Source organism: Falco biarmicus, chromosome 10, assembly GCF_023638135.1.
Source record: "Falco biarmicus isolate bFalBia1 chromosome 10, bFalBia1.pri, whole genome shotgun sequence".
Lineage (NCBI taxonomy): Eukaryota > Metazoa > Chordata > Aves > Falconiformes > Falconidae > Falco > Falco biarmicus.
In genome coordinates, this window is record NC_079297.1 from 18,219,498 (window position 1) to 18,245,217 (window position 25,720).

The 25,720-nt window shown below is 46.6% G+C and overlaps 2 protein-coding genes across 6 annotated transcripts in view; one reads left to right on the forward strand and one right to left on the reverse strand.

Annotated features, from left to right (window-relative positions):
• PLCB2 (phospholipase C beta 2) overlaps nucleotides 1-3,996 on the forward strand; it is a 48,344-nt gene extending 44,348 nt beyond the window's left edge. For both annotated transcript variants that reach the window (XM_056354034.1, XM_056354035.1), the window contains 2 exons: nucleotides 226-312; nucleotides 712-3,996. In XM_056354034.1, coding sequence (XP_056210009.1) covers nucleotides 226-312; nucleotides 712-984 — 360 coding nt within the window. In that variant the 3' untranslated portion in view covers nucleotides 985-3,996. The remainder of the gene's footprint in view (nucleotides 1-225; nucleotides 313-711) is intronic.
• Nucleotides 3,997-8,897: 4,901 nt separating this feature from the next.
• The window catches only part of PAK6 (p21 (RAC1) activated kinase 6), a 42,577-nt gene continuing 25,754 nt past the window's right edge, over nucleotides 8,898-25,720 (reverse strand). For all 4 annotated transcript variants that reach the window (XM_056354832.1, XM_056354831.1, XM_056354833.1 and 1 more), the window contains 7 exons: nucleotides 21,690-22,307; nucleotides 18,043-18,534; nucleotides 17,660-17,793; nucleotides 14,854-14,980; nucleotides 14,552-14,677; nucleotides 13,758-13,892; nucleotides 8,898-11,798 (listed from right to left, as the gene is read on the reverse strand). In XM_056354832.1, coding sequence (XP_056210807.1) covers nucleotides 11,631-11,798; nucleotides 13,758-13,892; nucleotides 14,552-14,677; nucleotides 14,854-14,980; nucleotides 17,660-17,793; nucleotides 18,043-18,534; nucleotides 21,690-22,307 — 1,800 coding nt within the window. In that variant the 3' untranslated portion in view covers nucleotides 8,898-11,630. The remainder of the gene's footprint in view (nucleotides 11,799-13,757; nucleotides 13,893-14,551; nucleotides 14,678-14,853; nucleotides 14,981-17,659; nucleotides 17,794-18,042; nucleotides 18,535-21,689; nucleotides 22,308-25,720) is intronic.

The following is a 25,720-nucleotide window of genomic DNA, read 5'->3' on the forward strand; positions in this document are numbered from 1 at the left end:
TGTCCAGGATACTTCTCATTTCTAAATCAGGGGTTGTTTTGAAGCACAACTAGTTAACAGTGTAACCCCACACCTATTTCATGATGTGCAAAGGTGTACGGAAGGGGGGAGCCCCTAGGGGTCTCATGTTTACCCTTCAGCAACCCACCCCCTTATGGGGGGAGGTGGGGGGGAGAGAGTGAGAGAGACAAGTTGAATGGTTTCTTAATTTTTTTCTTTTTAAAGATGACAGAAAAGACAGCCAGGTGCCAGCAGAAACTGGAAGAGAAGCAGGCAGATAATCTGAGAAGAATCAAGGAGAAAGAAAGCCAGGTAAACACAGAAATTAATCTCGGGGTCAGCGCTGTCCCTCAGTACAGTATAAATCCCAAACACTGTGGGGGATCAGGCTTCCTTGCACGTTCTGTAATTGACGCTACACTCATCCTACACACACGCACATACACTTCGGCCACCCACTCCTCAGTACGCTGGGAAAATGAATGAGTTAGAAGGTGGTTCTGCAGGAGCCTACACAGACAGAAATCAGAGGAGCAGCACTCCTACGCTCCCTGTGCCAGCACTACCATTCATCTCGGGCTGAGAACACAACTGTGAAGCGCTAACATCTCATCTTACCGGGCGCTCTCAGAGCAGGTCTTTATACCATGCTCCGACTAATGTCTGCTCAGCTTCAGTGCTTGGAGAGTGACTTGAGGTCTCTGTTTGCAGCTCCAGCAGGATGCACTGGCAGAGTACGAGGAGAAACTGAAAAGTCTGGCTGTGGAGGTGCAGAGTATGATGAAGAACTATGCAAAAGCAGGCTTTTCTGGAGAGCCAGAGACTCAGAAGCAAGCAGTTCAGAGCATTCCTGAGGGAGGACAAGGCTCTAAAGAACAGCTAGAAGAAAAGATCCCAGTGGCAGAGGTGTCAGGGCTTACAACAGCCATGCCTGAGCCCCCAGGAGCTGAAACAGATGGTGAGATAGAGGAAAGCAGATTCTGAGAGACGCTTCCCCTACTTACTGTTCCATTTCAGGAAGGAAGGCTCATGGAGGTGTATACTGAAAGACCAGCTTGACAAACTACTGCCATCCTTTTGCACCGTGGCAACTCCTGAAATCCTTCAGGAATTTACTACTTTTTTATCCTAGATGTCGGAAGTAGCCTGAAGAGATCACCCTTCAGAGAGTGCTTCGCGCTCTTTGTCTTCCACAGCCTAAGGTATTTAAGCAGTGCGTAAGGGCCTGTGGCTGAAGACAAGCTAGTTGTTGGCATCCACAGCAGCACCTACATTAATATTTTAGTCTGGATTCAGACTTAAGTTTTTAGAGTAAGTTCCCTCCTCAGTTGTCACATACACTTCTTCAGAGAGTGGTCTCAGAGCCAGGTCCCTTTGAACAAAATGTAACTGGGAGACACTGCAGCAGCCCACCTAATGTGCTCCAACCACTGGGAGCTCGCCCAGCACAAAGCCTTCTGAAAGACATCTACGTGTGGGCGGCAGGTGCTCGGCAAAAACTGTCGTCATCCCTCTAAAGCACCGTTCCTTCTGGCAACGCTACTTGCTAGTGTAGATGCAGCCTCTGTTTATAGGAGGAAAGGTCAGTTTGATGAACCTCATACCATTTTCTGTCAGCGTACCACTTCCTTGCACAACCAGTGTTGGCTTTTCACAGCCCCCGTCGGACCAGGGCAGTTTTGAGTACATTGGTATCAACACAACATAAACCAGCATTTCCTCCTGCAGAAACGTGCATTGCCAGCGGTGTAGCTTGCTTGCTTTCTAACCTCCCTTATTCCCAGGGGCTGATTCTCACTCCTGATTCTGACTCTCACAGGCCTTCAGGCAAGCTCTCAGCTCTGGATCTCGTGAAGACCCAGCAAGTCTTGAGCAGACTCCTTGGGCAATTAGAAGGCAAACTATGAGGAGTCAGAGCCTCATCCTTTGTTCCAGCTACCACAAAAACACTTGCAGAGTTCCCATCTCCAGCAATTTGACATTTTTAGAACTTCACTGAAACTTTTTCTCATGAAGCTAAATTAGTTCCATGTTACGGGCTTAGGATAACAACAGTTAACAAAATTTCTAAACTGTTTGAAAATAATTTTGTTGCTCACATAAAAAGCCAGCCAGTTACACTGCCGGTAAGTTTCTGTTACACAGGAAGCTGCATGGCTTATAAGAACGCACATTGACTATCCATTCCAGCAGCAGAAAGCGGTTCTCTGGAGCTGCTTTTACATGCTGCCATCTCAGTTAATGGCAACAGGGCTCAGCAGTGCCCTGTAGAAGCTGTTCCTTGCTGCTGGGGAAACCCAACTGCTCTAGGACCTTGCGGGGAAGACTACACGCTTCGCCTGCTGCCCCTTTGCAGGAGCGCTGGCACACACCTTCCCTCAAAGCCTCAGTCACTTCCCTCTCCCCGTGAAGCGTGCGCACCTGTAAGGAGCAGCAGGTCCGTCCCATTGCACAGCCTGACTGTGAATGAGAACTGCCCGTGACTGCAAGGGGCGGACGCTCCCCAGGCTCTCTCAGCCTCGCACGTACCTGCTGCTGTCCGCTTCGCTAAGAGACCCGTCCAGCAGGACACACTTGGCGGTCCAGGTTGCCAGTTTCTTGGTCTTGACTTGCACAGACAAAGGGCAGGTTCCCCTGAAGCCATCTTTACCCTTCCACTTTCCAGGACAGCAAAGCCTTCTTTCGGGAATGCAGAACTTGCACCAGTGCCCCCTGCCTCCTCACATACTTTCTCTCACCTGCTTTATGACCTTGTGCACTGAACAGCTTTGACACAGCGAGTTCTCACTCATCCAGCAGGAAGGACCTGGTAACATATGGTCCAGCTCTTTTTCCTAGCACCATTTAAGACAGACTTTGCTTATGGATCCTAAAAAAAGCAGGAAACAGCAATAATTCAGTACAGATCAGCCACATCCTGGCCTTCCACATATCCCGTCCTGAAATAATGTTAGCCTGAGAACTGGAGGCTGGCCTGCCAAAGTATACTTGCACCAGGTCACGGGGACCCTGTGAAATGGGGTGCTTGAGGTCACCAGATCTCACAGGTGGGGGCAGGACACACACACACATGACTGGACCCGGCCCCCCTGCCCCCCTAAAACAGAGTCAGCCCTGCCCAGGCGTACATCTGTAAATAGCAGGACTTTAATTTAATTAAAAGGTATGCTGAAGGATACAAAAGGGAATAGGAACTGCAGCTTTTTTTACTACAAATACATATCCTAGAGATAAGATACTGTAGGTCAAATCTTCCAGGTTGTTCAAGGAAACAAAAAAACGCAAACCAAACCCCCTAAACATTGCTGAGGAGAAATGGGGGGACAGGACCCCCAAACCTCAGTCTGCCACTGAGCAGATCTGTGACTGCTGCAGCCCTAGCACCAGCAGCCTAGAGAACCTTGTGCTGATGAAGCCCACGATACATTTCTTTGGCAGTTCAAACCTCCTTTTACTGGTACCTTAGAGCACCGCAAAGGTTGAGTGTCCTTAAACCCAGCCATAGAAAAGACAGGTGAGACCATGGTCTAAAATAGGAGCTTCTTCCATCCTCTTGTTACTAAAATCTTTACCCTTGATTTGAGACAGTACCAGAAGAGATGTGTTCCTGACTGCAGCAACAGTGTCCCCAAAATTTTAAGTGCCACACTGCAGTGTGATCTAACAAAGTCCCCGCTTACCCCTCAACTGGTTCTTCAGGTTTGTGTCTTTTCTGGAAAAGCAAACACAGTCACAGCAAACCTACAGCACGCTGTGGTTGCTACAGGATAACAGTTACACCTAGAAACTGCAAGGATAAACGCATTATGAAGTGCTGCTATATTAAAAAACCCCAACAACTCAAGTAGGTATGAGAGACAAAACGTTCCAAGCCTGGTCTGACAGCCAAGAAGAGCCCATGCCTCCCCTACGGTGTTAACATATTACTGGAATTATGTATTGTAAATTTCTGACTTATTTATTTTCTAAAAAATAAAACATCAAATTTCTTAAAAACTTGGCTCACCTTCTGGTTTTTAATTGCAGTTAGTGGGTATGGGAGCAAGTCCCAAATGTTGCCCGGTGTCCGCACATGTTAATAGAGACATCCAGTGCCCAGAGTTTCTGCCATCTGTGCTCACCGTTCTCAAATTCAACTTCTTTATTTATTAAATATGCCGTGAGGTATTTCTTTAAATATAATAACCCTCTACACACGTTCCTGTGCACTAGCTCATTCCAGTCCTTATGGTACTTAATAACCAAATCTAGCAAAGCAAATTACTCGGAGTCCACATACCCCTCCTGATCTCCCTGCCATTACAGGCGACCTTGCCTCACACTAAGACAGTGGCTGCCATCGCCTCCTCCTCCTCCTCACAAGCACAGGTCAGAAGAGCTCTGCAACAGGAGTCAAAGCGGTTCTGGTGAGTTCACACTCCTCACGCTGGCTCAGAGCGGCACAGGGGCTGCCCAGAGACAGACAGGCCCTTCACAGAGGCGCCGGAGCTGGCTCTGTCCCACCCCACAGCCGCGCTGGCCCCCCACACGCTCACAGCACGGCCCCTGGCCGCTCTCACCACCGGCAGGAGACCCCCGGGGGGGCTGGACCCACGCAGGGCGCTTTGTGCTGTGGGCAGCAGCTGAGTCCCAGAACTCTGGCCAAGCAACACCCGGGCACCACAGCGGGGGCTCCACTCCCTCCTGAGCTCGTGCTGGTGGTGGCTGGGCTCCATGGGTACAGCTGAGCTGTTACATGCTTTTTACATGTTATAGGTATGCTTTATATATATATGTTACGGCTGGATATATGCTATTAACAGCCATTTCCTTCAGCTGAGAGCAGTTGCCTTTGCCCTTCCAGGAGTGGTAAAACATTACTCCAGTCAGATCAGCGTTAGTGATTTATAGAGCAGCCTCCATCCCTGAAGTCTCTCACCCTGTGAAGTCTGAGGGCCTTCAAAAAACGATGGCAAACAGGACAGCAAGGTAGAGCCGCAGCAGTTTAACATTTTGACTTAAACCAGCTGGCAGCATTGGCAGTTCTAAATCGAGCCCATGTCCATTAACCCCCTGCCTTCTGCCTCGGGGCTGGCACCAAGATCAAGGACGGTGTCAGAAATGGGATTAGCGCAAGGGGAAGGGCTGCTTTCCCGGTGGGAGCACAGCACAGAGCCACAGCCCTCGCAGCGGGGAGGAAGGAACGACCGCAGAGAAACACACCAAAAACCCACCCAGAAAAGCACTGGCCCCCCTGAGCGCCTGTTATTCCCAGACATGGGTGACGTGGAACGGTGCCTGCGGTTACTCCCCTAGATCCTGCCGTACGTGGATGTGATGAAACCAAGGAATGAGGTTAAATACATGCAAACTTCCCATCAGCATAAATATAACCCCGCAACGCTCACCGTTTACAGCTCGAGACTGCTGATACCAGCAGCTGCTCTGAGCTGCGTTTCCAGGGGCACAACAGCCGCCACCCGCTCTGCGCGCCGTTACGTGGCACACGCTGCTGGGCGCACACCGAGCTGCCTGATGCTTATCCCACCCTTCTGCCGCGCTCACAGCGCCCAGCACGGCAGAGGCAGCTCTCCTGCTGGCTAACCCAGGGCTTGCCACCAGCTTCGGCCACCCACACCCCCTCCAATTTTAGGGTTTATTTTAAAGGAGAATTCATCCCATCTCTCTCTGGAGGGAGCTCTGATGCCTGGCTCAAAGCAGACAAAAAGGTGGACATGGGGCAGCCCCTCTCCATGCACGCTGCCGAAGCACCAGGGGTTACTCTTTCCTTCAAACCCCTGCAGTGAACGAACCCAACAGAATAAACCCGTAACGGACACCCAAAGCCAGGGCAGAACAGCAGGGCCTGAGCGAGCGCAGGTTTTCAGTCCTCATCCCCTGACACCACCCAAAGAACGTGTTTCACAGGGGCAGGGACAGCCCTAATGGCCCTGCAGTGAGGAGGGGAAGGACGCACTCGCGCCCTCCCACCACACAGCACAGGACCAATACCCCAAGCCAGGTCGGGAGGTTCAGTCTCACTCCAGAGGCTGCCCCCCACCGCAGCAGCGAGGGATGCCACCGCTCCAGCCCCGTCCCTCCAGCCTGCACCAATGCTCCCAGCGCTGCCTGTCGGAATTCCCCAGTTGCTTGGTTCACCAGCCTAGAGACCTCCGCTGCGGCATGCCATGCCAGCTCTCCAGCAACACCCTTCGGCGAGGGCTCTCACACTGCCTGGGGGCGCTTTGAGGTCAATACAGCAGGCTGAACCCAGCACTCTCACTCTTCTAACCTTTTAAGCTCTTTCTGCCATCATCTCCAAGCAGAACATCAGTGCTCTAGCAGCCCTCAAATGACACAAACTGGCCAAAACAAGGGTGGAAACAACGCCAGAGTAAAACGCGCTTCATGAGGTGTTTTTAAAGGCGTGGACATTTCAAAAAACAACCATAGCCCAGCTACACGATGAGACAGATGTAAGAAAACCGAACTTCAGCAGTTTGGATTCATCTTATTAATACCCTCTGATGCTGGGAGCCTGAGGAAGAAAACGCAACTTGATGACTCGTACCCTTACACCACATCACAGTTTCTGTTGTGCAACCCTTCTGTTACTAAACAAAGCACTGGCACAGCTTTACCAGGCGAGTTATGCAGAATTTCATGAGAAACAGGTGAAATGTTTTAAGCTGATTGTACCTTAGCGCTAAAAAAATATCTTCTAATCATACTTTTCAGAGTGTATATGGAAGAATCACTAACTGTAAGCAAAGCCACATCTCAGATGAAGCACAGACCACATTCTGCATCACCACTTTTTCCCCCTGAAGTAAAACAGTCTTCGTGCCTCAGAGGCCAGGCGTGCCAATGCTCCTCTGCCCAGAAAGCTGTCTCTACACAAAACGTGATGAAATTTCTGGAAGATGAGAAATGGACACAAGTAAATAAATTCACTAAAACAAAGACTACTGTAGAGGTTTCACACAACACATGAAGAATTCTGACGTCCCTCCAGCAGCATGACGGCTCATAGAGTCTCGTCAGTGTTTGGTTACTTACGTACTCGAGGAGAAATGCCACCTTCTGATTTTCCAGCACTATTTCTTCCCACAGAACCCAAACATCTTTGAAGACTTCTTCACGCTGCTGTGCAGCCCTGCCTGTGGCTTTGCTTACCATAGGGTACTTGCTGACCACAGGGTGATACAGTGGGTGGATCAGATAGGTCTCTGTAACGAGGCCGTTACATACAGAAACAAAAATTCAGGGGTAATTAAGACAACAGCAGTACCTGGTCAGACACTGAAGAGCAGCACATTTAGGCACAATCTTAGATTCTTTCCATGTTTTCATCTTTTATGTGGCATAAATCTATCTCTACCAATCTCTCTTCTAAATCTCATTCTACCACCAAATTCTTACCCAAAATACTTATTTTCATGAGCCTGAACTTTGTACTATATTCTTAAAAATAACAGGGACCCCTCAGCAAAGGAGGCCTCCAACCACAACAAGGGACACAAACGCAAGACACAATACCTGAAGGGTTGGCACGGGGAGCCTCTAAAACAAGAGCATTACTAACAAAGGACACGGCAGTCGAACTCATCTCTTGGCCAACAATTCACGGGCAGCTTTCCTAATGAGAATTCAGCACTGACATTTAGGAAGAAAAGAGGGGGGAAAAAACAACCCCTAGCAGGCTAACATGGCACACACTTTCAGCTGAGAAGCCCAACCCAGAGGAAAGCTTCCCCTTGCTATCTCTTCACTACCCCGTGGGAACTGCTGGCGGCGGGGAAGTGGGAAGGCAGGCTGGCTTGCTATTAGCACCTTGGTTATCAACAAGTCCTTCACGTTGCCAGACCACTTTACAGACACAAGTAAAAGCCTGAAGGTCATTTCTAAAGCACATCAGTTTGCTGTAACAAACAGACGCAGATCCCTGCGAATATGATGCTGTCAACCAAACATCGAGAAGCAAATAGCCAGAAAATGCATATAACTGGTTGCTTTTGCTTTATTCCTATCATTCCCTAGGCAGTCAGGGACTTGGAAGCCTTTGATGTCTCTTCATAGCTCCAAACAAATGTCTTGCTTGCAAAGGGGGCGAAGATGGCCACAGTAACTCATCTCCCTCCAGTGGGCACAACTACGATGCCCCCGCGTTCAGCTGAAGAACGGGCAGTGCATACAGGCAGGTCTCTACACTCCCTTTCCTGCAATTACAGGAAACTTTGCCTTCAAATATTTAGTGGCCGCTCTGCATACTGCAAGCTGCTCTAGATACTCCTACAAACATAAATACACAGCTGGGAGCTGCAGTTCAGGCTCAGTTTGTACTGATTGATCCGGAACTATCTTCTACCTCCGCAACACAGATCTGGTGCCAGCATGACCGTCACTACTGCAGAAGGAGTTGCTGCACAGTAGCTGCTGTATTTTAGAGACACTCTCCCTGCCCCACACGGTCAACGTTTACTGTTATTATCCCCATGTAGAAACTAGGACCTAGGGCACAGCAAGATGCTTTCTCCAGAAAGCGGAGGATTCTTCTCACCAGACTGAACCACTTTAAAAGCTGGGTTTTTTGAGCCAGGTTCCTTCTGTAAACACTGGTTAAAAGACAGGGGCCTCTAGAGAAGGATTTGTCCCGCTCTGAAATAAATGAGCTAATAAGCCACTGCATTCGATAGCACGGAGCCCTCTTGGAGGGGGACAGGAACTGTCATACAAGAACAAATACAGCTGGGAGATGACAGCAGCCACGGACTCCCCATTTGATTCAGCAAATTGTTCATATAAATTCAGCCTGCCAGCTTCAAAGGCCTACTGTATGCTGATTGCCAGGGCTGCGGCAGCACAGAAAGCGCTCGATCCTCACAAGGCTGACAGGACGGAAAAATAAAAAAGGGAAGGATTCAGGTGAAACATGACACAAAACAACAGAAACCCCTGAGACATAAGCATAGCCTTGTTGAAAGTATATATGAAAAGATAATCAGAGAAAACAACATCTCAGAGCATAATTACCCGCCGCGTAGCCTACGAGCTCTTCAGAGAAGAGGCTACAGTTTGTTACATACTTCGGTATCGCTTAGCATACAAGAAATCTCGCTCCTGAACGCTACTGCAATGCAAATTACGAACCTGCTCTGTTTATCATAATTCTCCTGCCTGGCTGCCTGCTTCTTGGGGAAGGAGCTGTTGGCCCTGGAGACACAGCTTCAATCTTTTAACTGATCTAGGTTTGCCTTTAGATTTATATTTGATACCACACTCATCTAAGTAATGGAGCAATTAATTGGTGATATGCCATGCACGAACTGTAAAGAGAGAAACACAAGAGTCAGATATTTAATTCTATATTGGACAGGAAGATGGATACTTTGTGCATTCTTCGCAAATATGGTAATGAGTTTTTAATATTTTATAAGATACTTGAATGCAATCTTTCAAGGGGGCCTTCCCTCACTGTGTTTAGTCAGACTTGGGCCAAAGTATAAAACGGTGCTAAAAGTTAAACCTGTCATCCCTGTCTCCAAGAAATGTTTGTTTCAGGATCCAGGCTTCTGCTGCAGTCTCTTCTTGTTTTAAAAGCCACATAGCCACAGAACAGATAAGTTAGACCAGACTTCAAGGTTCACGCTTCCCTTACATCTCTGAACTATAGACATATTTTAAAGCATCTCAGCACTGCAACAGGCTTATGAATAAATCAAGATCTACTTTAATTTAAAACACAAGTGCAAAGGATTCACAACTACAGACGAGCAGGATCGTTTGTTTCAAATTATAAATCTTTTCAAAGCCCTGCTCTTTTGCATAAAAAAAAGCAGTATATCTGGAATACAGAAACATTTTACATCAAAAATTTTCCAGTGCAGCTAAGGAGGAGCTAAATGAATTAATTTCAACCAACTTCATCAACACCCAGTCCAGGCAAACCACCTACGATCCCTCTGCCAGCCACAGGCAGAGCGGTTTCGAGGGACAGCAATTTCATCCTTCAGCAGGTATCTGAGAGAATGGAGATGAATCACCCTCTGAGGTGCTCCTTGCACCATGGTCTACAGAGCCAACCTATGTGCTTCACAGACTGGATGCCCATCGTTTGATGGCTGGCATCAGTGCAGATGAATTCCATCCCAAATTACTTCAAGTAATCGACTGTGGCTTCAATTTTGAAGCAGGATCTGTAACTGGAGTAAATAGCAGAGGATAGAGATTATTAACATCTTCTGAGGAAAATGCAATCATGAGGTTCGTTCTGAGACAGCAGGCCTGTCCCAAGAATAACTTAAATTCCTATAAATTTGTATCTGGAGTTTCAAAACAGGATCCCAGTTCCACATGTAAGATTATATTCTTGAGACCTCACAACAATACACACCATTACTGTACAACGTTACAGCCTGACCTAGAGTCCAATTACCTTGACTATCTCGCCAATCAGAAAGTGTATCATACAAAATATCTAAATCTATTTTAAAATAATAACTGAAAGAGCTGTTTAGACAACCAGTAACCTTCCAAACGTATCAGCGAAGGGATGGTGGGATAGGGCATTACCGATAACAAAACATACATCAAAAGTTTCCCTTCTCCCCATGTTCTGCAGTAGCAAGCAGGGGAGACCAAGGCTCAACACATCACCTCACACGAACACAAAAATCTCTCCTGGGGTATGCAGGACAGCTGAAACCTTTTCATTCAGTCTCCTAGAGCATCCCCCACGGCTGCCCAACAATCGTCCCAGGGCAGCACTTCTCAGCCTCTCTTGGGAGAAAAGACTTGGAAAGAAAGATGCCTGGAAACCCAGTGCAGGAGCCAGCTCTCAGCCTCTCCGTTCCCACCAGCACTGGAGGTGTTGCGTGTTGTGAATTTTCAACCATGAGATCCTGGTAGCAAGAACACCCATCTTCAGAGAGTCCACATCCAAGGGATTCCCCCTCCAAAAGCTTAAGATCATGAAATGGATTCAAGATTGACCACTAAACCATACATATTCCTCAGCAAAAGTGAAGCATGGTGGTGCCAGAGAGCCATTTAGAAACAAATATATACATATCACACCTGCTCCCTTGGAAAATATGTACAGTTTTCTAAGTCCACATTTAAACAAAGGAAATTAAAATCATCTGTGAAAAAGTCTCAAAGAAAAAAATTGTCAAGTCTTTGTGCATTGTTTGAGAGTTTAAGGGGGTCTGTATCCCAAAACCATACATCCGAGTCAGCTCAAGACTCCAGTGTACAACTAAGGAAACGAAGATCACATTTCTAATTGGGAAATATTGTTCCAGTTCAGTAGTCAGCAGCCAAGGTTTGCAGGAACTTGCAGACATTCAGATACGCAACTTCAGACTCCATTTTAAAATGCTATTCTTCAGAAGAAGCCACGAGACGCCTGCTTTGTTCTTGAGACATACTTGGTCTTATTTGGATCTAGTACGTATTGATTGTCTTCAGCAAGAAAAGCCACAAGAGGCTGAGAATGCAAGGACAGTATTCACATTCATCCTCTAAAATGATTGCTGACAAGTTCCAAGCACCATTTGCAAGACGAGACTGCCCAGTCTCTTTTTTTTTTTTTTTTTTTTTTTTAATTTAAATAAACATTACTTTTTCCTGGCATTTGCCCTTATGTAAAATCAGCAGGTAGAGGTACGCTTTCTGTATTGTTGGATAAGGGGGACCAGGCACTCTGGAAGTCCTGTCTGGAGCAAAAAGGGGTGATCCAGGAGTTCTTGTGCCGTTGCTCTTTCTAGTGGATCCCGTGTCAACATCCTTTCCAAGAAGTCTCTCAGAACTGGGGAGGTCTGTGAAAAAGCAACCAACCAAGTCAGCCCCACAAAGGAACCAGGCAATAGCTCATGCACCCACAGGCTGCTGAGGCAGGTTTGCTTAACAAGGATCCTGTAATTTCAGCTCTGTAACCCTGTTTCGGCACAGAAATGCAACAGGAGACAGGATGCTTTTTGTGCTGCAGCAATACCTTTCTGTCACGTTTACACAGGTTGTTTTCTTTTTAACGGGGCACAGTAGATTAAGACAAGACTGCCTGCCATGTCCTTCCATCTAAGTTAATTTTGTTATTCAATCTTTTCTGCATTTCAGCTTAAAAATTCAACAGAATTCCTGCTACCCAAGGCACATCATTGAGCATGAAGGGTTGATCAATTCATTCTTTTACTGGCCACAGATCATGGAAGAAGTAGTTAAATTGGATTGCCAAATAGGTTTTGAGAGTCTGGAAACCTGATGGTGGTGGTACAAGAAGATGAAGAGACTGCAGAACCACGTAACAGAAAGCTAAGTGACCTCAGCAGGTTTGTCCTTTGGAAGATGTGTAAAGCCTGTTGAGCAGCCAGACCCAAGAACCACTTCAAGGCATTGCACATCTCTTGCTGGTGGTAATCCTCTGCATCATTAAAACTGAATAAAAAATGAACTTGGCATATATTTATTTATTTTAATGCTGCTAATTACATCCATTTTAGACTGGGGGCATTTTCCCAGCTCTGGTTAACTTAAAAGTAGATCATAGAATCATGAAATACTGTTCAACACTGAGCTACTGCCTATTTCATGAGTGCTTTGAACAACTTCATTGTGATTGCTAGAGGGAGAAGGCACAACACAGCTGGGTGTGAGTGCCAGGATCCAGCCTTTATCACTCTGTCAATAGATCTACCTATGTTTTAGGAAGGCAGCAGAGATTATCCCAGGCAGTGGCCATTTAACCTGTGGCACCCAGTCCTACAGCAATTGCCCATGGTGACCCATTAACCATGATCGGGATGGAGGGCTGGATCCACAGCTGGTGCTGAGCTCCACGCAAGCAGCAGGGAGACAGGGGAGGATGGCCAGCAGCCTGGCAATCCAGAGATCTCCTGGGAAGCAAACTGGTTTCCAGCAGAAAGTAGAGCAGAGCAAGCCTATAAGTGGCTCTGCCTTTCACAGGTAGGGTCGTGTCACCAAGCGAGGTGCGCAGTCTGGACCAGAACCGGCTTTACACCGCCTAAGGAGTGCAGGCACCAGGTCCAGAATGTGACCCTGAAATTGTAATTAGTGTTGCAAAGGCAAAGAGGAAAGAGCAGCTGTTGATGTCTGAGTGTATGCTGTTAGTTCAGCAGTCTACTCTGTTAAATAATTCAGGTTTTGCAGCTGCAGATAGCCTGATTAATTGGAAAGGCCAGATAGCTCAGAATGCTGCAGAAGCTATCTGATCTCGGAGGCCTGGACTGAAATGAAAGGAGGACTGCTCTAAGTGGCGACTAAAAGGTAATCACTGTATTCCTTATGTCACTGCTGCTTTTTCGTAAGAAACCATGAAGCTGAGTTCATCTTCAAGACAGCTGCAGTGTCTCCATGGGCTACTGCCTGTGCTGAGCTCTCCTGCTCCGACCATAATGCAGTCTTTGCAGTCCTGAAAGCCTGAAACTCTCAAGAGCAAGGATCCTCCTGTTTACTTCCCTAGAAGATGAGCTATGCTATCGACATCAGCAAGATATTACCTGTCGGGTCCGCCTGAAGCAGCTTTGACTTGCGTGACCATGCCTATGCCCAAGTGACCCAGCGTTATCAGGGCTGTTTCCCAAAGCAGCCACTAGCTGTCAGCAGCAGCTTGCATCCACTGAGGCACCCAGGCCAAAGAAGTTCCCCAAGAAACATGTCCTAGCAAGATCACACTCACAGCCAGCTTTACTGGGAACAGCCAATACGGATGTCTTCCCATGATAATCATCAGGTGTACAAGTGTTTGCCATTATGCTCACCCTGTGGAAGTTTTTCAGTTTGGGAGGAGGACTGTCACGGAGTCTCTTCATTGCCTGGACTGGAGAATCACTAAAATAGGGGGGTTCTCCATCCACCATCTCTATCACCATGATCCCCAGAGACCAGATATCCACCTGTGGGAGCCAAAGTCACATCAACACACACAATTCAGAGCCGTAGGTCCTTGGCTTTGTTCCTTTCACAAAGACAAAAGCACCCTGCCCTTGACAAACGGTACTGAGAGAGTAAAACCTTAACCCAGCTGATGCTGCTGGACTCCTTACCGCAGCTTAACAAAGACAGCCTTGCACCTAGGACTGAACCACACTGGTGTTGCAACATGTAAAGGTCTGCAAGTAACTGCTTGTGCTACACCTGGCTGGTTGGTAAACAAAACTCATCAGTCTGCTGTCACCTGCCCTGAATTTCAACGCTCACACCTGTGCCTGCCTTCCTCCCCTCCCCTCTTTATGGCATTGATTTACTGATCCCTATCGTGTCACAGGCTGCTCCTTGCTAACATCTGTCCACACTACAGCAGATACAAGTCTACGTCAAGCTTCAGGTATAAGAATAGAATAAGTTTACATCTTGTTCCTGGAAGCTGAACAACCTGTTTTTCTACCGTTTTAGGAAATATTGATATAATCGCAATCAAATCTGTAGTCACAGTCACGTTTATATTTTGAATAGACTCTAGAGGCTCTTCCTAGAAAAGCCAGTAGTTATTTTCCTGTAAAACTTCAGAATATTATTTGCTACCTCTTCTGATATTATGGAAGTGGTCCCTTACCTCAGTAGTGTATGGTATCCTTGCAATAACTTCTGGAGCCATCCAGTAGGGAGTACCTACTAAGGACTTTCTTTTAGGTACATCTTTACTGATCTGAGCACAGAAGCCAAAATCGGAGAGTTTGACCTGTACGTAGAGAAAAGCAACCAACCTTAAAAATATTTTTTAAGCAACATGGAGGGAAACACCAAAGACAACAAAGGGAGTAAGATGATGAGGCACAAACAGAACAGAAAGGAAATAAGGGGACTGACTAATGCAGCAGAAGACAGGAAACAATTTGTTTGTTGGGGGAAACATACCCTTCCATCCAGCGTCAAAAGAATGGAGTCGCTCTTGATGTCTCGGTGAATGACCCCCTGAGAGTGAAGGTATGACAGAGCCTGCAGCACCGATTCACACACTGTTGCAATTTGCTCTTCATTTAGCCTGAAATTAAGGACACAAGAGTAACTGCATTGCACTGGGCAGCGGACAGCACCCATTCACAGGTCCTCTTCAAAGGCACGGTGCAACTTTGAATTGCGGATGCATATTTTGGCTCCCTGTGACCATTACTATCTCACTTTTACTGTTCTTCTATGACTGTGTCTTTTACTGTTGAAAACATTTTCATCTTGATGGTTAGCAATTTTACATTTTCATAAGTCTAATACTGAGAAACTGATTTTAAATCTTGTATCTAAATTCATCCTGCAAGATGCTCTTTCAAGCAATTCTGATAGGCAAGGCTGCTGCTTTGTGCCAAGGAGCCGCAGTAACCATTAAGACAGCTTTTCTTTTCTTTAACTAAATTTAGTAAAGCTATTGTTCACAAGGTTTATTGTGCAACTTCATCCAGAAAGCATCTAAATACATAATTTGAGCATGAGCACCAAGAACCATATCTTTAGAAGCTCTTGCTGCTTGGAATACCAACACAAGAACCTTCATGATCAAGTATAAGTGAAAATGGTAGAAATGAAAATGATCTCCTGTAACTGGGGACAGCGACAGCATTCTTTGCACGTTTATACTGAGCAATGCTAGAAGTTAAGTCTTTCAAAGAACAGCTGAAGTACCCAACCTGAGTACTTTTGATTCTCAGCCTGTATCTAGCAGCTGTTTCAAACAACTCACAGTTGAGGGCACAGAAATGGCACCTCCTCAAATCCAGCTCTGCAGGCAAGACCGAGGAGAAGACAGCACTCAGAAGGCAGAACCGTGCAGAGCATACCAGCACCTTCTAAATCCCCAAGAGCAATTTCTACACGTTCACAAAGGAGGCTGCATCATCAGCTGAGACACCTACACTTCTGCTGCTGGCTTGCATTCCATCTCTTACCGTACCAAACTGACCATCTGATCAGGGCAGCTGCACGTGGTGGCTGCACTGTGCCGTGCTGATGGCAAATACACCCAAAGCATGGCAGAGGGCTGCTTTTGCCACTGTGATTTAACCCGTAGAGGCAGAGGGACAAAGGCTAACTCCAGGACTTCCCCAGCAGAGAACCTCACCTATCTGGAAATAGCGCTTTTCACTTCGTAGTGCATGAGCTGCAAGAAAAGCTGGTGCACTTCTGAGCTCTGTGGTCCTCAAGTATAACAAGAGGTGCACTTTCAGCTTGTCACGTATGGAATTTGGTCTCAGTCAAGTGACTGCATAGTGTAAAATAGATTACTAGAGGATTACCTCACTCTTGGAGATGCAAATCTGTTATCACCTTCAGCAAATGTTTAATGAATGGAATGAGGGTATTTTCCTCCCTGTGAAAAACTGATAAAGGCTCGCAGCTTATTTTTGATAAATGTTATGGTTATAACAGATCCTGTTTCCACTATGTGGAAAAACAAGCATTCACTAAAAGGTTCAAAAGGACGGCTTTGTAAAATAACTCAAATCAAGGCTGAGGTCTCACAATAGAATTCAGTCTCACTGCTGGACATAAACCACAGACTCTTCATAAACCTCTTCACAATATATTTTAATTATTTTTTTTTACCTTGGTTCTATTACCAGCTAAGAGTTACAAGAGCTTCACTGGCTCTGCAATGCTGTAAAGTCAGCACCCTTCAGGATTAAATGTTGGTTCTCAGACTCTGAGATGTGCCTCTCATGGCCAGCTAAGTGTCTTCGAGACACTCCTTAGAGGTGGGGCTGTAGAGGCTACAGAGGACAATCTACTTTGTCATCTGTACTAATTGACAATAAACAATTTTTATGCCTCCCAAACCCATCACAGATGCACTTCCAAAACAGCGAACCTGACAGAGCCAGATATATGCCTTAAATCCACCACAGGATCAGTAAAGGCTAGTCAAAGCACCTAAGTGAATTAAAGGTATACTATGATTAAAAAAAAGTAAATACAATTAGTGTTAGCAATACCACCTAATTTGTAATCCAATTAAGATTCTGAATCTCCAAAAAAGGAAAGCTCATCCTACAGACTTTCTTGATCAGCCTTTTCACTGGCATTCCCTGCGCTGGTTCACAGCTTCGCAGGACTGCTGGGAAGAGGGAGGGTGCTCCAGGGTCACGGGTAAGGCACCATCATCATAACTGCGTCACCAGAACACCTTGTGAGTGGGACTCTAGAGGCCGTTTGAGAATAACTTCTTTGCCCTACAGAAATGCTTTGGGCATTAATGAAGTGGTGCAGATAAGAAAACAAATTTAGGAGAGTGTCCAGTAGCTGCTATCTTTAGGCAATGAAATTTGGGAAGGAGTCCAGATCTCAAGGCTCTGTTGCACTTCTCCAGAGGAGTTAGCCACAAATTCAGCCTCACTGAGGGCACCACAAAAACTATTTCTGCATGCTCTTTAATACTTATTCAATGAGCTTCCTGGCCAGAATTCAACAGATATAGTAAACAATACTTTTTATGATACTGTGTTTTACAGGGAAGGTCATCAAGTAGATGACTAGTGGGCATCTGAAGGGATCGGTACTGCAAGTGAAGTCCCTTCCACAGCAGAAGTATTATTGCATACTTTGAATGGATGACAGTCAAAATGTAGTAGTTTCAGGGCACTGCAAACGGAAGAGCTCTGAGGGAAAGTGTTCTTCCCAGAAATCTCCACGCTATTGCTACACAAGCATTGATGTTTTGGATTTTGCTTCATACCTGATCTGAGAGACAATGTCTGTGAGGGCTCCCCCCTGCAGGAACTCCATCAGCACCCAGAGCTCCTCTCCCACTAGATAGCTCTTGTACATCTCCACTACATTGACATGTTGATAGTCCCTCATTATCACCACCTGTAAAAACACAGTGGACAACCGACCACCACAAAATCACCAACACCACATTCATTTATCCAACAAAGCAAGCATGCACAACCCTGGATGCAGCAGCCTCCATCCCCCCAGTCATTTTTCTTCTTGGTACTAGCACAATTCTATTAAAAGGAAGATGTCTCCTGCTCTTCCCTTCTCTTTACCACACTGACTGTTACCACAGCTTTGCAGTGGACAGCAGAACCCCACCCCTCCCACTACCATGCTTACCTCATTGAAAAGGAGCTCCCGGCGCTGCTGCTTTCTCAGGTCCATCATTTTCACGGCCACCTGCCGCCCTGAGTGCTTCTCTCGAGCAATACAGACAATACCTGTGGACCCTTCACCAATCTTTACATAATTCTCCAGCAATGTCCGGGGATCCCCCTGGTCCACAACCATCCTAAGGGCAGCTTTGAACTGCTCATGAGTCACAACCACCGGGTCCTCGCTGGCCAGCTGCCCTTTCACAGAAGAGTCCTGGGGAAGGTGAAGGTTGCTAGAACTAGTCTGAGTCTGCCGGTTCCTGGGAGATCCTGCCGGTGACGGCCTGCCCGGTGGCAGTGCAATTGCCTTCTCTGCTGTGGGTGACTTCTGGGGGGTCCCAGCTTCTGAGATCATCCTGGGGAAATCGGATGCAGGTGGATCTGATGGAAGGGACTGGGCTTTGGCTGCAGGGCTGCGTGGTGACCCCCATTGCTGGGGCCTGAAGAAAGCGTTGGCCTTTGAGAAGAATAAATATGAAAATGGAAGAAAGAAAAAGCGATCGTTAGATTAACAAGCAGCCAGAAGGGTGAGGAGTCAGTTGCGTGTTACGCCACTGGCCTAGTGCATTTTGCAGCAGACTGGAGTCGAGACCTCTAGGTTCTTGTCTGCAGGTCTGCCTGACCCATGCTGCACGCCAAGGGGAAGCCACATGGCTGCAGATTTTCAAGAATCAGTTACAGGATGGGTGCTACACTGTAAAGGCCTCCAAACTGAGGCAGTTTAAAAGGGACCTTTTAAAGCACATGCTTTAAAAAACCATCAAAACCCAAAACCCACGGTGGGGAGGCGGGGGGGAACCACCAAAAAAGCTGCTAAAAAGCATTCCAACCTTGCCACCAAAACTCAGGGGCAACCTGCGCTGCAGAGAATTTGAAAATCGTTTATCCCTCCGTGCCTCTGATCTTCCTATATATAAAAGGAAAGAGGATTCATGCCAAAGCTGTAAATCACTTTGATGTCTTGGCCTAATTCCCTTTGGGTAATTATGCTTCTGCCTACTGAAAACTCTCTGCACTTTCCACCGGTACCTGCAGAATATTCCTGTTGATCGGACACAGAGTTAGCACTCTGTTCTGGGACAAGCACCATGAACCGGGACAGCTGCGGGTGGCCAGCATGAGACTGCAGCCAGGCAGAGCCACAGGCCACCTTGCCAGCGCACCAGCTCAGAACTGACCTGCCATGAATCTGGCTTATTCCTCAAGTACCCGAGGCTTTCGCAGACCTCCCACTCAAGCACCCAGCAGGCCCAGCCCTGCTTAGTTTGGGAGATCTAGTAAGATCCCAGCCTGCAGTAACAGGGCTTCAGAATACACAACCCCATGCTAGCACTATGCATAGATCTCCCGAGAAGGATAAATCCTAAAGTGGCAACACTCACCCTGGAAATGTTGACTAATTAAAATTCAGCACCACCTAGCAGGTTAGGTATAAAATACATTATATACTTAGCTATATGCAAAATAATAGTGGATCTGACAAAGTAGCAACTTCAGAAAGAGCAAGCCAATCACTTACATTATAGGGCCAAATAAAAACTTCAAAGCAACAATCTTTTTCTCTCTCACAATCCAGACAGATTATTAATAAAGTTAATAATATGGGTATGGAAACTGAAAAGTGCCAATAGAGAAATTCTTTAAAGAGCACTCATTTTCTCTGTCTCAGAAAATAATTGCATAGAATTTAATTCTGTGCACTTTGGGTTTTAATCAAGGATTTCTGTCAACAGTAAAATCTGCATAAGCCTCACACACATACAGCTCATTTTCACACACACACAGGCCCTGGAAGTAGGATTTAGTAGCGCCTGGCACTGGGGTGCAGGAGTGCGCAAACCCCAACTGCCTGTCACAAGTTCCTTCCTCCTCGTTTAGCAGCTCCACCCCTGTGGTCCTGCAGAGACATGCTCATGGCAATGAAGCACTTATTGCCCAACTCTTGTTTTGTCTCAGGAAAGAGGGGGGGGGGGGGGGGAAAGTTTTTATATAACCTAGAGCACGCAAAAGGGCACACAACATGCATGCAAGCTCACACACGTTTATCTAACCACACGTAAGTATTATTTCCTGCTCCTGTAATTTGACAGCCCCTATATACACATTTTCAGTCTCTAGACATTTTGAGATGTCACTGGTTGTCTCACTCCTTCCCCCCTACATCAGGCTGAAAGGAAAGAGCACTCGACCTTCCCATGGCAGCTCTAGGCAGCCTGTCAAGGCACCCAGCTCCCCGTTTTCAGCCCGTTATACACCCTGTCCCTTTCATCTGCAGCTGTGCATTTCTCCCCCTCACAGCTACACCCCACCGTGAGGGAGACCAAGGCTTTAATCATTACCGGCTGTTCAGAACAGCTTAGATAAACAATTGCCGGTGATGGTGCAGCTCCTTCACCAGAGCAGGGAGATGGACTAGACAACCTCAAGGTCTTTCCTACTCCTCTCACAAACGGCTTGAGCTCTGACACACCAAAGCACACACACACGCCGTGGGGCCAGTAGCCTCTGCTCCTCCCATGAAAGTGCTGAGGCATGGAAAGCCACCCTTGCTAGAGGAGAGCAAAGCGGCCTAAGCACTCAGGGACGTGCCTCCAGCCAGCACAGCCCAGCCCAGCATTACTGAGACAGCAGTAAGCAGTTTGTGCTACAGAACTACTGCAATTCCTTTAAAATCCCATTCCCTGGGAAAGGCAATCCACAGGGAGAAGGCTGTGTCCAAAAGCCTTGAGCCTGGTCCTTACTCAAACTGTGAGAAGCCAGGTCGGAGAGCGCCGCACCCTGCCATATGCTTTAGAACAGTAAGTTTTGTTGGGCCAGCAGTTACTGTCATCTGAGTTCAGGGGCTCCACACCTGCTAGAAATTAGCCTGGCCCAGCACCAGCCCAGCGCAGCCACTGAAACCATGGGACGGCTGTGCCAGGGCACCGGGTGCTGGGTTAGCCCAGGGTGAATGAGGAGCAGTGGCCCGAAGGGCTACGTTCCCTACCTAGCAACAGGAACCAGAGTTTTTCTCCTCGTTCAGTAAGAAGTGAGTCATTCATTCAGCATCACTTTCCTGGGGGAGAGGGAGCCGTGTGAGCTGTCCCATCCTTACAAAAACCAACAGCCAGGTTTCCTGTTTGATAGCGCATTCCTGTTGTAGGCAGCTTGGCACATACAGCTATAACCAGCAAGCTCTCCTGAGGTAGTTCTATTTCGCACAGGCGAAAGAATACATTACTAATGTAAATTATGGCAATTTCCCAAATGGCAAAAGCACATTTCTGCTAGTATAACGGCATTTAAGTTATGCCTTTACTACTACAGAAGGGCAAAAATGAGTAAGCCCCCTACCTCCCTTCCCAGCCTACACACCTGCTAGCCCAGCTCCACTAGCAAGCCCTTTCTCGTGTATTTCTGGCTGACATTTTGAGCGATGCCTAACAGTATGTTCTGTGAAGCTTAGGCGGACTACACATTTCCCCTGTCCAGGACTATTTTGATTCCAGCATTAATCATAACAATAACAGATGGTTGCATGATGTTTGCAATTAAATTTGTTCAGCTGTGTAAGTAGCCTCTGGAACTGTAAAGTCAACATTGCACTCACTCAAACCCACTGAATAACCGTACCTTTATCTGCAGGGAAGTGCCTGACTTGTTTGAGCCGCTGGATGAGGGGAACACACTGCGTAACAGCCGCCTCTTCAGGCTGTTCTCCCTGGATTTGGAGCTAGGGCTGCCCTCCCCTGAGGGCCTGGCGCTTGCTTGCCGTACGAGACAAGGCTGAGGCCAGCACTCCTCTGAGCTCTTTTTCCCCGCCTTCTCACCCTCCGCCGGCAGAGTTGGCATGTGCTGCAAACCAGAGGCACGCTGGAGGCAGCTGCCGTCAGCACCCCGGAACTCCGAAGGTCCAAGGGACTGTGCTTTCATCACCATGCCGTTGGGGTGAGACTGTCCTTCCAGGCGGGGTTTGTAATCTGGCCACATAGTCTGCCTCCGGGTCACCTTGGTCCCACCATTGCAGTTGAGGTAGTTTCCATATTTGTCTGCCCAGTCTGCTTCAGGACTCTGCAGATACATGTCTGGGGGTCTGTCTTCCCCCAGGAGCCCGAGGGACTGCGCTCTCCTCCTGCTGGTAGGGCTCCTTCCCCTCAGAGTGTTCGAACTGATGGCAGAAAGCTTCTGGATGTCATTGAGTATCCCGGAGATATAGCCTTCCACTTCCATGGTGCTGCCCCTTACAACAGTCTGTGAAACATAGGGAAGGCAGAGAAAAAGTGTTAGAGCTGTGAAAACTGTGGCTCAGTGTACCCTGACAAAGGTTAGATTTTGTTTGTCTAGCCAAAGACAACCCCAGGAACTTAGGAAAAAAAGAGAAGTTTTTCTTTCTGCCTTTTTTCCTTGTCCTTTACTGAGGAGAAGGCGGGGGGGGAAAGACTCCCTGGGTTACATCCTTCTGTCAGAGGCAGCAGTGCTTTCAGCCGGAACAGTGAATTCTGCTGCTATGCTCACAGTCTGGAGCACAACCTTAGCACACAACTAGGGTCTTTTTAGCACTCCTGATTCTCTTGTGCTGAAACTGTGCTACACCACATCACTAACGTAGGCTCACCAAGCTCCTGAGAATGTTAATTCTCAGAAGTTACAGCATGCCGTAAGCTCTATCTGAAAAACTCACCTTCCCATTCCAACAGGAGGTTCATCTTTTCCCTGAAGCACTCTCAATAGTGTTGTAGTCAGCCTCCCTTAGCCTGGTTCTCTACAATTTTTGCTAACGCATCTTAATCCTGACCAGTGAAGACCACACTGTTCCAGCACTGCATCTCTCCTCTGTTCTGCCAAGCTATTATAATTAAAAATTATGAACAAAGGGTCACAATGGCTCACAACTGCCTTGTAAGCAAATGATGGAGAACAAGGCTTCCATCCAAACAATCAACAGCACTATACAAGTAGGATACTTGAAGCTGTTGGTATATTATGTAGTGCTCTACCTTGTTTATTCTGGAACCAAAAAGCTTACAGAAGCTCTTTTAGTGCTGGGAACCAAAACATTTCATTTCTTCACAGAAATTCACAGCATAGGATCACTCCTACACTTTCATGAATCTCTGCCTGAGGAAAGTCCTTCCCTGGAGTGATGGCAATCTCCTGTTTGCTAACTGAGCTCCAGGGACCTTCTAAAGATGCTGAATTAATTACACTGAGCCTGATATTTAACTGGTGCAACAGAGCAGCTCCAGTAATTTCAATAGAATGCCACCACAGTGCAGAAAATGAGTGCCCGGTTCACTCAGCACCTGAGAATGAAAGGCAAAATAGAAGATTTTGTCGAAAAAGGTGAAGAAAGGACCATCGGACTCATACCATTGCATACGCATCACCTGCAGCAGGAAATTCTGCTCTTCAGTCTTAATGCAGCATTATACCTCCCTCACCACATAAATGCACCTTTCTCCATGGCCCCAGCTGCTGTCAAGTAAACAAGATGCTGAGGACACCAGCTCCTCAAACTGCATCACTTCTGCACCAAACCCGGTAGGGAAAAAAAATTCCAAAAGTAAATGGTCAGAAACCCAGTCTTTGCAATCTGTCAGCAGGGTGGGAAGAGTCTTGTGTCCATTCCAATTCACCCATTAGAAATGCCAGACATATCAATTTACCTCAGTAATGCACTCAATTAAGAGCACTAGTTCGTAAATGAGCTTGAGCAGGGCCTGATGTAACATGCAGGCCCCCAAGTCACTGAGTGCTCCGCAGGATGCCTCCCACCCTTGCTCCTGTTTGCACAGGCACACCGGAGAGAAAGAGGTCCCCCTCCAGCGCTCACCGATCGCTCAATGTTTCTGCAAACTGGGGAAAAAGAATAACTCAACATAAAGTTGGAAGAAATCTCAAGAGGCCAGCTAGTCCAAAGTAGATGGACAAAAGTCATTCCAGAAAGACTTGTATCTAGCATGTTCTCAAAAGTAGGAAACCTCCAAGAAGAGATGCTATGGCCTCTCTAGAAGTTCTCACTGCACCTCCAAGGTAAAAACTGCCTAAAGTTAGATTCAAGTCACCCCTGTTGCACTTCTAGTCCATTAAGTCAGCCCTGTCTCCAGCGGAGAGAGAAGACAGGAGTTAGTTGTACTTGGCAGCTGTGATTAAAGACCGCGTCAGATTAATGAAGAAACATCCAAATTTGAGCCAAATCTATATGGAGTGCTCTTGCAAAGATCACGATATACTGACCAAAATTTAGAAATTATGATTTTAAAAAGAAAAGTGACCCTTTACAAGCTACGCACAGTACATGTCAGAAAAAGGAACAGCTATAATAGTTGAATCCAGGACTCTACGTATAAGGGTTTGGCCTAATAGGGCCAATTAGCACTTAAAAAGGGGCGGAAAAAGAAGTTCTTACTATTGATTGGTATCATTGAACAGGAATTTGTCTAAATGGAGTTTACCAGAAATAATTAACTATGTGATGCAGTCTAAGAGAGTATTTGCACTTGGGCTTACTGGAGGAAAAAAACCCAAAGCAGTATTAGTTTAAGATTCTTCTCTAGTTTTTAAAGGCTGTTGGGTGTTCTATCCTTGTTCTCAGAGATCTGCACCTCCTTTCAGCTTTTACCATCTACAGGTTTAATAAGTCACACATGAAAGTACCGACCAGTATTAGACTTGGGACAAACTCCAGTAAATCTCTTCATGCACATTTCTATTTTGACAGTGGTGCCTCACACTATCCTTTCGAACACGCTTTTATTAACAGTTGAGCAACCTTGCTCAGCTTGCTTTGGGGGTGCCATAGGTACAGCGTCAAGAGACCAACTGAAGTCAAGATATAGGGGAGCACTATCACTTCTCCCTGACCCAAAGCCCGATACCCTACGTTTGATGGAAATCGGGTTGCTTGACATGATTTGTTCTTGATAAATCCATGCTGGCTGCTCGCGATTACCCTGCTATCCCCTAGGAAGTGGCTGCAAATAGATTACTTGCTTATTTATTCCAGACTCTTTTTGGGAATTGAAATTATTCTGACCTATCTGCAATTCCTTGAATCTCATTAGGCCCAGCTGACTTGAAAATATGTAACTTATCTAAGAAGTCTCATTTCTGCTCATGTTCCTTTCCTATTCTAGCCTGCATTCTTATCCCTCCATGCTCGTGTTAATTGTGTTAGCCCAGTGATCACAGTTAACCTTTTCAATAAAGACTGAAGAAAAATCATTAAACATTTAAGAATTCTCAGTGTCATCTGTTATTAACTTTCTTCCAAAATGGGCAGTGAACATATTCTTTCCTTCATCCTCCTTCCCCTCCTCGGTGTACTTATGATGTCTCCTTAGTGCCCTTTATGTTCTTTGAGAATAACATCTCTTTTTGTGCCTTGGCCTTCCGGTTTTGTTCCTACGTAAATTTCTTTTCTATTTGCCCTTTATAACTTGACCTAGTTTCCACCCTTCTGAGCAATCCTCCTGCAGTTTAAGCTCATTAGAGAGCTCCTGATCTAACCAAGTTGGTCTCTTATTACATACTTTATCTCTTCTCTGGATTGTGGTCCTATCTCCTACTACATTTTGAACCTCAAAGCATATTCAGGACACCATAAACCAGAACACAATACCTCCTCTCTTTTTCTTTTACCTGTTCTGCCCGAGCAAGCTTTT